Source organism: Myotis yumanensis, unplaced genomic scaffold, assembly GCF_028538775.1.
Source record: "Myotis yumanensis isolate MYYU_CA2020_CCGP unplaced genomic scaffold, mMyoYum1.0.hap1 SCAF_2, whole genome shotgun sequence".
NCBI classification, from domain to species: Eukaryota; Metazoa; Chordata; class Mammalia; order Chiroptera; family Vespertilionidae; genus Myotis; species Myotis yumanensis.
In genome coordinates this window covers 213,373,096-213,386,628 of record NW_027223753.1, presented here as the reverse complement: position 1 = coordinate 213,386,628, position 13,533 = coordinate 213,373,096, and the positions used below count along the sequence as shown (strand labels likewise).

At 39.7% G+C, this 13,533-nt stretch overlaps 1 protein-coding gene across 5 annotated transcripts in view; it reads left to right on the top strand.

Annotated features, from left to right (window-relative positions):
- Positions 1–13,533, top strand: part of TTC3 (tetratricopeptide repeat domain 3) — a 104,115-nt gene that overhangs the window by 21,771 nt on the left and 68,811 nt on the right. For 4 of the 5 annotated variants that reach the window (XM_070407207.1, XM_070407209.1, XM_070407208.1 and 1 more), the window contains 3 exons: positions 1,601–1,686; positions 2,662–2,756; positions 4,051–4,113. The exons of the other annotated variant lie outside the window; for it this stretch is intronic. In XM_070407207.1, coding sequence (XP_070263308.1) covers positions 1,601–1,686; positions 2,662–2,756; positions 4,051–4,113 — 244 coding nt within the window. The remainder of the gene's footprint in view (positions 1–1,600; positions 1,687–2,661; positions 2,757–4,050; positions 4,114–13,533) is intronic. 5 annotated transcript variants of the gene reach the window in all.

The window sequence follows — 13,533 nt, the reverse complement described above, 5'->3', positions numbered from 1 at the left end:
AGCCACAAGCCAGGCTGATGGCTGCCAGTACAGCGGTGGTGGTGGGAGCCTCTCCTGCCTCCTCAGCAGCGCTAAGGATGTCCGACTGCAGTTTAGGCCTGCTCCCCACTGGCAAGTGGACATCCCCCGAGGGCTGCTGGGCTGCCAGAGGGATGTCTGATTGCCATCTTAGGCCCAATCCCCGGGGGGAGCGGGCCTAAGCCAGCAGGTGGTCATCCCCTGAGGGGTCCCAGGCTGTGAGAGGGCACAGGCTGGGCTGAGGGTCCCCTCGCCCCAGTGCACAAATTTTTGTGCACTGGGCCTCTAGTTATGTATACTGAAACTGCTTTATATTTATTTTTTACTTTGTGGAATACTTTTCTCTAAAGCATTTGAATGTTTTTATAGTACAGTTATAGGAATATTACAACAAGGAATATTTGGCTCTTCAGTAGATGATAATAAGAATTTGCCCTCTCCAGTGAGGACAAATTGTGTACTGTTGATGTAAATGTTAGAGAAGATTAAGCTTAAACATGGGAACGGGTCTTCTGATAGGTTTAGCAGGCACTGGGTTGGTCTGTCTGTTCTGGAGGCCTTTAGTTATTGTCTAGATTTTATGGTAGAAGAGGGCCAGTATCATGTATTAGGCACCCGTGTTGGCTCACTTTTGACTCTTTGTCTCTGTTCTCTCTTCTTTAAAATATCTCTGAAGGTAGCTGTTGTTATTCCTATTTTAGAAATTATCAAACTAAGACTTCGAGAGGTTAAGTGGTATTTCTGTAGTCTAGTAAGTAGTGGAACCTAGATGAGAAATCGGGTCTCTTAAATCTTAAAGCCCAGTTTTCATTCTGTAATTTCAGTCTGTCCCTTAGTGTTACTTTACTTCATTTGGTGATTTACCCAAATCCTTTCCTGAATCTTACATTTTAGGTACTCTTTTTGCCATTGAAATGAATGTTTGTCTAGAGGTGTAACTACATTTTTGTTGCAATAAAATTATTATTTAACACCTTAAAAAAAAACCTTTTTATAGAACAGCTTAAAATACAGAAAATGAAGCCTGGTAAACTTTTAATGTAAATTTTGGTTATTACAGCATTTTAATTATTTTATTAAATTTATATAAGAATAGTCTTTCAAATAAAGTCTAATTTTAACACTTCATTCAGGAGAGTCAAATGTTGAATTAAGACACTTAAATTTTTAATTTGTTATATTAATTTAGAAAGTAGCTTTACAGGATTTTCTCATTTTTATTGAAATTTTGCCAGGTATATTACAGGTGCTCAGATATATTTGTTGAATTGACTTAAGTGTTTATGCAGCCCATTTGGAATATGTTATGATGAAGCATTTGTTGTAATTACAGTTAGAACTGACATAATAATAGACAAGTATTTTCTTAATGCTAGAAATGTAATTGATTAAATTCATAGCATTAATGAATCTAATGTTATTTTTTTAATATACTATTTGATACATGTAAAAGATTACAACGAGTATGTTATTTAGAAGTATAATATAATGAACTTTATGGATTCACCTAATCTAAGAATTAGAACATTAATACCATTTTTTAAAAATAAATGTCCTCTTCTCTCCTAAAAATAAAAAATAGACAAGTATCACATAACTAAAGTTGTAACAGAAAACTGCAATATACTTGACGAATTTAAAAGACAAACTTGTGCGGAGTGTATACAGGTGAGAATAAATATTTACTTGTAAGTATATTTTAAGATTTGCTTGTTAGAATTTTTATTAACACTCAGAGAAAGTTCAGTAGAACTGCTACTTGATACTATAAAAATCAATAACATGTTTGAGGGAAATTTTAATAAATTTTGATTGGAATATTTATTTTTTTGGAAGAGGAAAATAGCGTCTTGAGAATTTTCTAATGTTAGAGGTTTTTAAAAGAGTTAATAAAAATAAAAATTTGATTTTTTTAAATTAAAAGAGCTTTAATTAGTTGAGTAAATACGATTTTCTTTGGCAACAGTATTGAGATGTAATTCACATGCCATATAGAATTACTCATAAGAAAGATGATTTTAACCAAATTTTTTAAAAAAGGACTTAAAAAATATTTAACGTTCTAGTTAATTCTCTAAAGTCATTGGTGTGATCCAGTTTATTTTAGTGAATTTATTTTGAAAATTTGAGTGTTTAAAGTAAGTTTTAGTTATATCTGGAGCATCTTTGATATCCTTTTGATTTCATTCTTCCTGACTTTGTTGCCTCTTTTTCTGGCAGTTAATATAATCAGCATTGCCTATATGTGTTATTGAATTACATATTGTTTTGTAAGGCACCCAGGTTTATTGAACACTATCACATTTTCTAGCCTAAAATTAAAATTCTACCTCGCATCTGTTTTTCCCCTGTCATATGGCAGGCTTACTAAGTATATATAAATGTGGGCCTGCAAGCTTGTTAGCAGTTACCTATGGTGTGATGGTTTTGTTAACTTTTTGGTTTCCTTTAACAAAGTTAGCAATAAATCCTTAGAGACAGATTTCTTTAAATATACATACCAAAATATTGAATGTTGCATTATCATTTTCTGCGTAAGTGACCCCCCTGGGTTATTTCTGATAGCAAAGATAGATAGATAAGGGGGTTCTTAATTGTGTTTTGCATTTAACTGATGGATTTTCTTTCATATTGGTTTCTCAGCAAGGAGAACTAATGAAAATGAAAGGAAATGAAGAGTTTTCCAAAGAAAGATTTGATCTAGCTATTATCTATTACAGCAGAGCCATTGAATATAGGTAAGAGCTAAACAGAAAAATGAAATCCTTTTTATGTGGCAGATCAACTTAGAATGCTAGTCAGGGGAAATAAAAGATGAGGAGTTGGAGACTGTCTTCAGCTTGCTGTGCGGAATAGAGGCTCTCACTCAGAGGCCCTGGAAGCAGTAGAGGTGGTCTGAGTGTATGAACTTCATCAGATAGTATCACTCAGGCAAGTCTTGCAAAATTGTGAATTCCGTTCTGCCACCTCCGTTTTCTTTCAAGCTGTCTAGACAGACTCATATGTTCTTCCTTATTTTCATTTTGCTTTCAACTAATTTCTCTCAATTTATTAACTGGTCACAAAGGGTTACTTACTAGTTCTTAAGATGTCACCCATTTAAGGATTTTTGCTTTCTGAGAGGGAATTTTTAAAGGACAATAGTTGGGATTGTTGAGAATGCATGCGTTCTCTCCACCTTGTCTTCCCTTTGCTCAGCTGCTAGAATTTGGTAGCATTTTTGCAAGTGTGCCTCCCTCGCCATCTCAGCTGGTCCACCTAATATTGTAGCAGCGTTGGGGGCATGCGCTGTTACTCTCTTACCTTGCCGGTCTCCACGGGGAACAAGTGGGTCAGGGTAGCATGGCACACCTGAGAGGCTGCTGCTCAGTTCTGAGGAGGCGGAGGAAAGGGAAGAAGTTCCACCACGTGTAGTCAGAGAAGACTGAAGAGGGCAGAATTTGAAGTGAAGCTCTTAAATTACTGTTAATTTACAGACTTCTTTTGAGTTCTTTGTCAGTGTGTACAGTCCTAACTTAGGTATGTAATTCTATCCTGCATAGTTACAGCATACTTGTAGTTCTAGCTTGTTAATGTGTCTCATGTGATCCTCACAACAGCTGTATGAGGTCGGCCGGAAAAGTGGGAATCTTTATTTTGAATACAGGGAAGTTGAGGATGATTTGAGCAGTTACTCAGGTAGAAAGTGAAGGAACCAGGACTTAGCCAGTTAGGACTTCAAATCCTATATATATATTTTTTTTTTTTTTTATTGCTTAAAGCATTACAAAGGGTATTACATATGTGTCCTTTTTTTTTTTCCCCCCGCCCTTGACAATACCCCGGCTTCCCCTACCCCCCAGTGTCTTATGTCCATTGGTTATGCTCATATGCATGCATACAAGCCCTTCAGTTGCAAATCCTATATTCTTTCTGCTCTGCCACACAGACGTAAAGGTTTTGAAATTTTTTTCATGCCTTAGGTTTTCTGTATGATTTTTGTTAGTTTCATATGTAATTTCCTTAACTGACCAAACATTATTTCTTTTAAAGTCCTGAAAACTACCATCTTTATGGTAACCGAGCTCTTTGTTTTCTTCGCACGGGACAGTTCAGGTAAGTTGGTTAGAGTTCCCTGATTATTATGCTAAATACCCATTTCTGTTTTGCAGGCACGCAAGAAAATCTTTCAGTAGTTCTTTGGCAGAAATAGTGAAATGGTTAAAAGAGGGCTCTGTAAGCGATCTATATAAAAACCACAGTGACAGCGGTCATTCTGATTGAGTGGATAACATGCTATACATTATTTTAAGTACTTTACTTATGTTACTTAATTCTCACAACACCCTAAATAGGTAGGTAATGTTTTTCTTCACATTTACATTTGGACAAACTCAGACTATTAGTAAGTAGTGATGCCAAGATTTAAACACGGATCTTCTCTGATGATATAAAAGTCTGTGTTTATAACACTTACATTAAATTACATCCTTTTGCTCTATTAATTAATCTGTAAAGTTCTGGAAGAAGTTGTGCTTGTTTCCTCCATCCTGGCTGGTATAACATAATTTAGTAAATGTTCTTCATAAGTGAAAAGGAAAAGAAATATAATGGTTTAATTATGAGAATGAAATATAGCGAATTTTTAGTTCCTAATGTCAAACTTAGCTTTTATTTATTGAGAAAGATTGTTGACACTATGCTATGATTTTGTTGTTCCTCAGTTTAAAAACCTTAGGACATAAATTATAAGCATAAATTATAAGCATTACTCTTGAGCAGGGTAAGTGGTTCCATTTATTTATGTCCTGTCTTACAGTAAAGGTTTAGGTGATCTTCAAAAATACAGTCACTCAGCCCGGCCGGTGTGCTCATTGGTTTGATTCCTAGTCAGGGTACATGCCCAGGTTATGGGCTTGATCCCCACTAGGGGGCGTGCAGAGGGCAGCCAATCAATGATTCTCTCATCATTGATGTTTCTATATCTCCCTCCCTTTCCTGTCCTCTCTGAAATAAATAAAAATATTTTTAAAAATGAATACATCCATTCAGTAGAAGAATATAAAAACAAAACATACTGAAGAAGCAGGTTAGAGCCTAGGATCCTCATAATAAAGTGGCATAGGCAGGAGGTCCTGCTTATTATTTGTGTCTGACCTTTCAATAGAAAGGTCAAAATAAAAAGAAAATTTGACAAGTGACATAATTCTCTCTGTCCATGAAGAAAGGGGGCACCAATTGCTTAGGTGAAACAGTGTTTTTCTGGAGTTTGTGGCTTACAGGTGCTACGAGTTGAGCGATGAGCAGAGGAGACCTCAGCAATATTCTGTTCATCGGAAAAGTTCCTGGAAAGTGCTGTCTGGGGTTTCCTAGTTTCTGTTACTTTTTCTCAAGAAAGCAGAGTCAGTGTCAGTTGTTTCTCAGTGAAAGCCCTTCTGTTGGGATGTGGGAGGGCGGGAGGGGGGAAGAAGTATATTCCAAGTTTGTAGCTTTAAAAATAACATGTTTTTCTTTTATCATGAACAGAAAACATTCTCATGGTAGAAAATTTGGAAAATACAAGAGTTTAAAAAGAAGAAAATAAAAATCACCAGTAATCCAACCACCTTGGAGAATATCGCTGTATTATGTTATGAGGCTTTTAGATGGCTTAAGCCGTGGATAAGCCGAGGCTGTCTAGACTAGAGGAATGGATGGGCTTGGCACAGTCTTCCAGCACTACCACTGTCCTCAACTGTTCTGACAAGGAATGAGCTGCAAATGTCGTTAGGTTATTGCCTCTGGCTAGGTCCAGAATTGCAGATATCCTATGCTGTTTGAAGGTGAATCTGAATGTTTTCAACATGAATAGGTTAGCAACATGGCTGGCCGCCTGTGAAAATGGAGGTGCCTGGTCTGAAACCTTGAGTGGGTGGAAGGTCATTCACTCTGCATGGGGGAGCTGTGGGAGCTGAGGGGCAGACCAGGGGATATTGCCCTCTTCCTGAGTGTTGGATGCTAGACACTCAGGGAGGATTCTCCTAAGACGCGGCTGCAAAGGAGGTGCATCAGAGTACACACACAGAAGCCAGGTAGCCTGGTGAGGTCCAGGTCAAGAGCAGGGCTGTGCATCTGTCCCGTGCTCCTTCCTGGGAGTCTAGCTTGAGGTTCAGCACCATTGAGGTTTTCACTGAAAGCAGGTCAGCCGCAGTTTCCTAGTGAATCACCAGTACGCATCGGATGCCTCTTTAATGGCAGAATCCTCATGCCACACTGGTTTTGCTGGTGTTCCCCACCTCGCACATTCTGTATGCGACTGGCTCAGTAAAGTAGGCATGATGTTTTCTGAATCCATAGTACATATAACTCCTGATCAAGAGAGTAGATGATGTGGCTTCAGAAAAGAACATGTTGCCAGAAGTGCCATTGACATAGGACACCTGTCCTTTATCTGAGTTACTGAGGTTGAGATGTTTTGAAGCTCTCGCGTGTTGGGGTTGGTAGATCTGTGGTGGGAATTTGGCTGAGCAGCTCCAGGGACAGATGGGGGTGAAGCATCCCCCCTCGGGCACTGTTCTGAGCACTTTACACACGTTAACTCACAACACCCTCATGCCTGTGAGTGGTGGATGCTGCTGTCTTTGTAGATGAGGGGCCTAGGGAGGCTGAGCAAAGTGTCCTGGGACACCAGGGGGATGTGATGAAGCCAGAGTTCGAACCCAGGCAGCCTGGACGTAGAGTCTTTAGTATAATCGCCACAGAGAGGTGGTGATAGAACCAGAGGGCAATGTGAAAGGTGGGGGGGAAAATTTAAATAAATGGTCCAAATAGTCAGTGAATACAACCGTCCTTACAGGACGCGCAGGCTAAAAACTACGAGTCTTTTTTTCCATACCTGTCAGGTTGGCAAAAGTGTAAAAAACTCATTATACCAAGTGTTTGAGAGGATGTGGAATGAAGGGAACTTGCATACCCGCTGGAGAAAGTGTAAATTGGTGCCACCACGTTGGAAAGCAGTTTGGCAAGCTGAAGAACGTGCGCCCTCTGCAGCCCCCACCAAACTCGCAGACGTGTACCCAAGAAGAGATGTGCAAGGCTTCATTATAGCATTGTTTGTAAATGTAAAGAATGAAAGCAGCCTAAATGTCCATCAGTAGGAATGGATAAATCAGTTATGGTGTATGGTATATTCATACAATGGAAACCTATGCAATTGGTAAAATGAATACAATGCTGAGTGAAAATGCAAGTTGCAGAAATGATTTTAATGGTCTCATACCGTTTATATGTTTAAAAACATGCAAATGATATGCATCTCCATAATTATTATGTGTTAAAAATGTTTTAAAATGCATGGGCACTTTAAAACCAGGGGAGTGGCTGTCTTGTGGGAGGAAGGGAGGAAGCGAGGAAGGGAACAAGGTTGGAGATGGGAGAGTGGTACCCGGGACGTCCACTGTGGCAGGCTTCTGCCGAAAGATCTGAAGCAAACTTGGCAAAACGTTAAGATCTTGCTCAGCTGGTATGTGGCGTGCATTATGTTAATGTTATTTACTTTTATGTCTACTTGAAATATTGGCTAAAAAGCAATACAGTGCAATTAAATTGTACATGTTAAGATGAAAAAAGAAAAAAACAGTGATCACTGAACATCAAGGATGAAACAAGTGATAAATAATCTTGAAAGGAGAGAAATGTAAGGGAGACCAAGGGCAGGGAACCCGAGGTGAGGGAAGTGTGGGAAATGGTTCATTCTGAAAGGGTCAGCGTGGCGGAGGCAGTGGTGGTTTTAAATGCCAGTTGCACAGTGTGCAAGTAGACCAGCACTTTGGGAGCCAGGCAGAACCCTTATCACACCTCCAGGTCTGTGGCGGTTGCAGGAGGTTGTACTGGGGAATGTGAGGAATGTGCTGCCTCCTGTCACAGCTTGTCCCTGCCAAGTCCTATAGCCAGAGGGATGTGTGCCGTATGTCCCAGAACCCGTGGCTTGGATGACGTGTCCTTTTATTCTGGTCTTCTGGAAGTTCACGTTTCAAATACAATTTGGTAGTTAAAGGGCATTTTAGAATGGTAATTGTAACTGAAGTAATTCAAAATTTTCAGTTTAGTTACCCATCATATAACATAAGTCTATTAATTAGAACCCAGCTTGTGAAATAGTGGGCAGATAGAGTTTAAATGACCACTCTCTCATCTGAATTTCTCTGAGGCCAGAGGTATAAATCAACTCAATTATATGTTCTGATATTTTTTTTCTTTTTTGGTAAGAAAACATTTATTTGGTAAATTACAGAAGTAGAAGAATTAATTCCTAGAAGAAATGGGCTTAGAAAACAAGTAGCCCTGGTTGGTTTGGCTCAGTGGATAGAGCATCGGCCTACGGACTGAAGGGTCCGGGGTTCGGTTTCAGTCAAGGGCACATACCTCGGTTGTAGGCTTCTCCCCCACCCTGGTTTGAGCGTGTGTGGGAGGCAACCAATCATTGTCTCTCTCTCACATTGATGTTTCTCTCCCTCTTCCACGCTCTCTAAAAATCAATAGAAAAATATCCTTTGGTGAGGACTTAAATATATATACATATATATATGAAAAGTTTTAGAGGTAAAGGGAGTGGGGAAGCTAATGGTTAAGTGTCTGAGGGGTGTAGGAGAGGGAAGAGTAAAGGAGAGGGAGAACACCTGGTCTGAGATTTTTTAAAAATCCTAGTGTGTGGGAGGAGCTCAGTGCGAGTGTTGGTTTGTTGACTTATTTCTCTTACCTGTGTGGTATCTTTATTTTCACTTACTACCTGCTGAATTTGCTTTTGAAGAAAACAGTTGTTTTCTCAGTCTTCCTTGGAGTGCACCCACTTATAAAAAGCAGTTAACAGATGCAGGTTGGAAAAAGTTAAGAACACAAAAGAATAAACTGAAAACTTTTGCCCAACTCAGACCCTTGCCCTGATTCCTCTCTTCAGATCCTTGTGTGTTTCTATCATATTTTATACCCATACAAGCACTTATTAAGTTGAATTCAATGAAGTTGCCATTTTTATAAGTCAATATAAGTGGTTTCGTTTGGTTCAGTGTAAAGTATGTATATGTGTTTTTTTTAAAAAAAACATAGGAGCATACTATGTACCCTGTGTACATCTTGCTTCTTTATACAGCACTTCAGTCTTGGAGCTTGTTCTATGTTGGTGTACACAAAGGTCTACCCTTGTTCTTATTCATGGCTGCATAGTCCTTCACTCAACGGATCACATACGTTTTAGTTTGTATTAAAATACAGATTTCTTCCAGTTTAAAAAAATTACATCTAGCTCTATAATGATTATCCTTTTACAAAAGTTCTACACGCTTAGTTTGTATTAAAATACAGATTTCTTCCAGTTTAAAAAAATTACATCTAGCTCTATAATGATTATCCTTTTACAAAAGTTCTACACGCAGGTGCAAGTATATCTGTAGGATAAATTTCTGATATATTTCTTCTACTTGAATGAAACAGCATCGATAATTTAAATTCCAGACACTAACTTTTGATTTAAAAAATGTTTATTTGGCCGATGGTATTAGTCACTGCACATGTGGCAGTGACCGACCATTATTACATCTGAGTCCTGCTTTTGTTGCGTTGTAAGAGCTAGAACCTTGGCGAGTATTATGCATATTATCTATATATATAAAAGCCTAAGTGACCTTTACGACCGGAGGACCAGCTGGTAGCTATGACACGCGCTGACCACAGGGGGCAGACGCTCAACGCAGGAGCTTCCCCCTGGTGTCAGTGTGCTCCCACAGCTAACCTCCCACGATCCCTCCCCCCGGCCAGCTGGCCCCAATTGGCCCTGATCACCAGCCAGGCCAAGGGACCCCACCCATGCACGAATTTGTGCACTGGACCTCTAGTAATAAATATAAGCTAATGTAAACATTCAACAGGTATTACTGGGTTCAGTTTATAAATAGGTCAGAAATGAACAAAAACAGACATTGTCCCTGTGTTCTAGACCAGCGGTCGCCAACCAGTAGTTCGTGGACCACTGGTGGTCCGTGAGGTCCAAAAGGTTGGCGAGTGCTGTTCTAGACAATGGGCCGGCAGTGTGAAGGCCTGTGGTGGAAGGGACATGTTGCATTCATGGGATTAATAGTGCACCACTGGCCTGAATACAGGGAAGGAGGGGAGAGGTGGTCAGGCTAGACCAAGGAGGGTCTTGTAGGCTACATTAAAGCTGTCAGCCTTTAAGAAAAGAGAGAAGGACTGAACTGAGAGGAGTTGCATGATTAGTACCTTAAAGAGGCCAGTCTGGCTGCAGTGGGCGAGTGTGTGGAGGGGATTAGGAGGCTGTTGGGGTGCTCCAGGCTCCAACAGGTGGTGGCTCGGAGAGGGGAATGTCAGTGGGAATGCAGAAGTGGGAGGATTTGAAATATTTTGGAGATAAAATCAAGTTGCTTATAGTTTGGTGTTTGGAAGAATTCCGAGATTTCTGCTTCAGCAGCTTCATGGGTTATAGGCCCACTCCCTGACACTGGCGTCACTGGAAGAGAGAAATTTTACTTCACTCTTGAACATACTGAGTTGAAGTGCCCTTGAAGGATCCAAATTGGAATGTTGTACCGACAGTGAGTTATGTGGGTCTCGACTCAAAAGGAGCGGTTAGGAGAGAAGTGTTGGGATGGTTAACCTCGGGGGCTTGTGGATGTGGGTGAGGTGGCTCACAGAAGTGGTTCTCAGCATAGACTGCACATGGGAATCTCTTGAGTGTTGAAGAAATAACCCTTCCCCCAGACTCTGCTTTAATTAATTGGGTGTTGGGCTTCTAGAAGCCCCCCAGATAGTACTGATATGCAGCCAAGACTGAGACCCACTCCTGGAGAGCATGCGCTGAGATTAGGAGAGGGGCTAGGGCTGAGCCTGGAGGCACACAAGCAGAGACCAGTTAGGGGAGGATGAACCTGCCAGGAGACTGTTCTGCTGCCAGAGAGGTGGCAGGGAAACTGCTTTCAAGGAGGTAAGTGTGGCCTGTTGCTGCTGAGAATTGGATTTAGCAATGTGGATGTGGTTTAGTTACCAGAGGGGAAGGTGTTAGTTGGAAGCTTGGAGCAGAAGCTGGGTTAGAGCAGATTGAAAAATGAGAAGGAGGAAATGGAGACAGCATAGGCAGCTGTTGGAGGTATTTGGGGAGAGGCAGTGAGGAGCAGAAAAGGTGTGCCGTTGTATTAGGATGTTTTGGCTAAAAACAACAGAAAACTCTGACTCAACTGGTTTAAATGGTGAAGAAACTTACCTTATTCAGAGTTCCAGAAGAAGGAGTTTCAACAGTGTCACCAAAGACCGAGGCTTTTCCCAGCCCACTGTGTGACCTGGACCTCCGGCTGCCATCACAGGATGTCAGATGCTACTGTAATTCAGACATCAAACCAGATAGTACAGTCTCCAGCAGAAGGATAACTTCGATGTAATCTTCAAAATAAATACACATACTGAAAAGTGTACAATTCCTAAGTGTGTAGGTTGAATTTGCAGAAACCAAACAACCATAACTAGTGCCCAGATCACCGCTCCTAGTCACTACCCACCTCCTCCCCCAGGATAACTGCTATTCTGACCCCCAGCACCATTGGTTATTTTTGCGCAATATAAACATAGTACGTGTATAGTATGTGCTCTTTTATGTTTGGCTTTCAACATTGTTTTTGAGATCCATATTGTTGCATGTAAAGTGTTCATCTATTGCATGAATATACCACATTTTATCCATTCTGTTGTTGATGGGCATTTTGGTTTTATAGGTGGTGTCATTGTGAACATATGTACTCATTTCTGTTGAGTGTATAATTAGGGGCAGGGTATCCTTATATTTAGCTTTAATATAAAATTTCCAATGTGGTTGTGTGATTTTACACTCCTACCAGCAGCATATGAGAGTTTCAATTCCATGTCTTCGCTAATACTATTTTGTGTCATTTCATTTGGACATTCTGGTGGGTGTGTGATGATCTGGTGCTGTGATTTTAGTTTGCATTTCCTTAAGTTGATTAATGATATTTAAATTGAGCATCTTTCCATTTGCTTATTGACTACTTGGATTTTCTCTTTTGTGAAATGCCTGTTTGGATTTTGAGTTGAATGTCCTATTTATTAGTAGTTTATTTTTTTTAAATTTTGGATATGAGTCATTATCAGATACTTGAATTACAAATATTTTCTCTCTGGCTTGCCTTTTTACTCTTGTTTTCTTCTTTTCACAAACAGAAGTTACTAATTTTAATATAGTAAGTTAGCCAATTGTTTCCTTTATGGTAAGCATTTTTGTGTTTTGTTTCTAATCTCTGCCAGCACACATGTCACCAGAATGTTCTGTTTCTTCTAAAATCTCGACTGTTTAACTTTGGAATTTAGATTTATGGTCCATCCGCAGGTGCTTTCTGTATTTAGTGTGAGGTGGGGTTCATATGTGAATGTCCCGTTGACACAACACCGTTTCTTAAGAGTACCTTTTCTCCATGTCTTGTGTTGTTACCTTTGTCATATAGATCAGGTGACTATGTAGGTAAGGGTCTGTTTCTGATTTCTATATCCCATTCTGTTGATCAGCTCATCTATCTTTACATAGCGTTTTCTTTAGAAAAAAAAATGTATGTAGCCTTTTCGTGGGCATTGTTATGTGGTAGTATGTTACCTAGTTTTTTTCTTGTAATCTCTTTTTAAGAGTGATGATTCCCCTCAGGTCCCATTGGCCAACACTGAGTCACATGACTACCTCTAAGCCAGTCAGTGGAAAGGAGAGCAGCTGTTGCCATGATTTGCTTTAACTAATTAGGACTTGCCTCTGAATCTTTTTTTTTTTTTTTTTTTTTTCCAAGGTCACCAAAAATGTTGGTTGCCTCAGAGAAAAAAAAAATTGGGAGAAAGAGATATGTCTCTGAATCTTGTGGTAGTGAGTAGTCAGGTAGAGGAGGGGATAGCAGTTGGGTAGGCTACCAACAGTGTTTTCTTATGGCTTAAGGCATATTTATTTTTATGTAATTGTTTTTTAAAGATGAGAGAGATCTGACCATATTAAAAGTTGATGGGAGGTTGTATAACAAGGTGAATGTACTGAATACCACAGAACTGTACATTTGAAATGATGGTTCAAATGGTAAAATTATATGTTACGTAAATTCATCATAATATGGCATTGATTTTTGAGAGGGAATGGTTAATATACAGGTGAGAGAAGGGATCATTGAAATTATGAGAATAGAGAAGTTACATGGCACAGGTGGAGAAGTTGGCCAGAGAAGGAAGAGAACAGTAAATGAGAAAAGGCAGGGCTAGGTTTGGATTTGTCCTTGATAGTAGAAAATTGAGAGTTCTCTTGATGTCTCCATTTTACTCTTTGAACTGAGAGCAGAGATCATCTGCTGAGAGAGAAGGGAGTTGGAAGTTTGAGGACAGGGTACAAGGTTTGAAATGATCATTTTACAAAGTTAGAGAACGATTTGATCTAGAAGGATGGTTGAAGACCCCTTCGAGTTGCTTTAATCAAGAATAATAGTGCTACCTTATGCTCTGCTGTGTAATCTTCTC